Below are 898 nucleotides of genomic sequence, written 5' to 3'. Positions count from 1 at the left end.
GGCGGGTGCCCCCCCCGGCTGTGGCCATGGAGGGGACGGGAAGCTCCGCTCCTCGGGTCTCGCTGGCTGCCGGCCCCGGACGGGTTTGCCCTGGGGCGCAGGAGGATTTCACTCAGCCCATCCCAAAACTTTTTGTTTCTTCTTCTATTTTGCCTTTTTAATTGTGATTTCTTGCGGAGAGAATCCCTTTCTGGGCAGCATTCCCTCCGCTGGTGGCCTTGCTGCTGCAAATGTCATGGATGGGACATTTTCACCACATCAGATCTTTTCTCCAGAGCCCTTATGAAAAGAGGAATTTTTCCAGGCCAGCCTTTCCCTGCTGCATCCCCAGCTTTGGCTGCACATTACGTGTGCGGGGCTGAGGGATGAGTGCCGGGATGGGTGCAGGGGTGTGTACAGGTGTGTGAGAGTGCCGGGATGGGTACAGGGTGTGCACGGAGGTGAGGATAGGTGCACAGTGTGCACCTCCAGCTTGCTTGATCGTGCAGCTCCTTCCAGCCCCTGGCAGGTGCTGGCAGAGCAGATGATGCCTGTGGAGTGGTGGGATGTGGGGGTCCTGCAGAGCCCCTGAGCCTGCTGCCGGGCAGAAAAATTCCCCTCCACCTCATCCCTGCCCCTGCAGAGCCCCGCTCTGCCCCCAAGAAGGGCATCACTGCCGGCCACGCATCCCCATGGCCCCACATCCCCAAGTGCCAGCGCCGCCTTGGACAACTGAGCCTTTATTGAGCTTTGTCCCCGCCGCCCCGCGGGACACACGGTGCGCGAGGCGCGCAGCCAGCGGCGCGGGGGCTCCGGCCCCGCGGTCACTGCTGGACCCTGCGGATGGACTGGACTTGGCCCGTCTGCGCGTGGGACCCCCACTCCCGCACGGGCTTGTACTCGCCCGCCGGGCTGTCGC

General features: G+C 63.3%; 1 protein-coding gene across 1 annotated transcript in view; it reads right to left on the bottom strand.

Moving 5' to 3' along the window:
• Positions 1-708: 708 nt before the first annotated feature.
• The window catches only part of CRYBA4 (crystallin beta A4), a 1390-nt gene continuing 1200 nt past the window's right edge, over positions 709-898 (bottom strand). The window contains 1 exon segment of the mRNA XM_008634213.2: positions 709-891. Within this exon segment, the coding sequence (XP_008632435.1) occupies positions 804-891 (88 nt within the window). The 3' untranslated portion in view covers positions 709-803.

Source organism: Corvus brachyrhynchos, unplaced genomic scaffold, assembly GCF_000691975.1.
Source record: "Corvus brachyrhynchos isolate BGI_N302 unplaced genomic scaffold, ASM69197v1 scaffold114, whole genome shotgun sequence".
NCBI classification, from domain to species: domain Eukaryota; kingdom Metazoa; phylum Chordata; class Aves; order Passeriformes; family Corvidae; genus Corvus; species Corvus brachyrhynchos.
The sequence above is the reverse complement of the archived record's forward strand: the minus strand, read 5'-3'. Positions and strand labels throughout refer to the sequence as shown.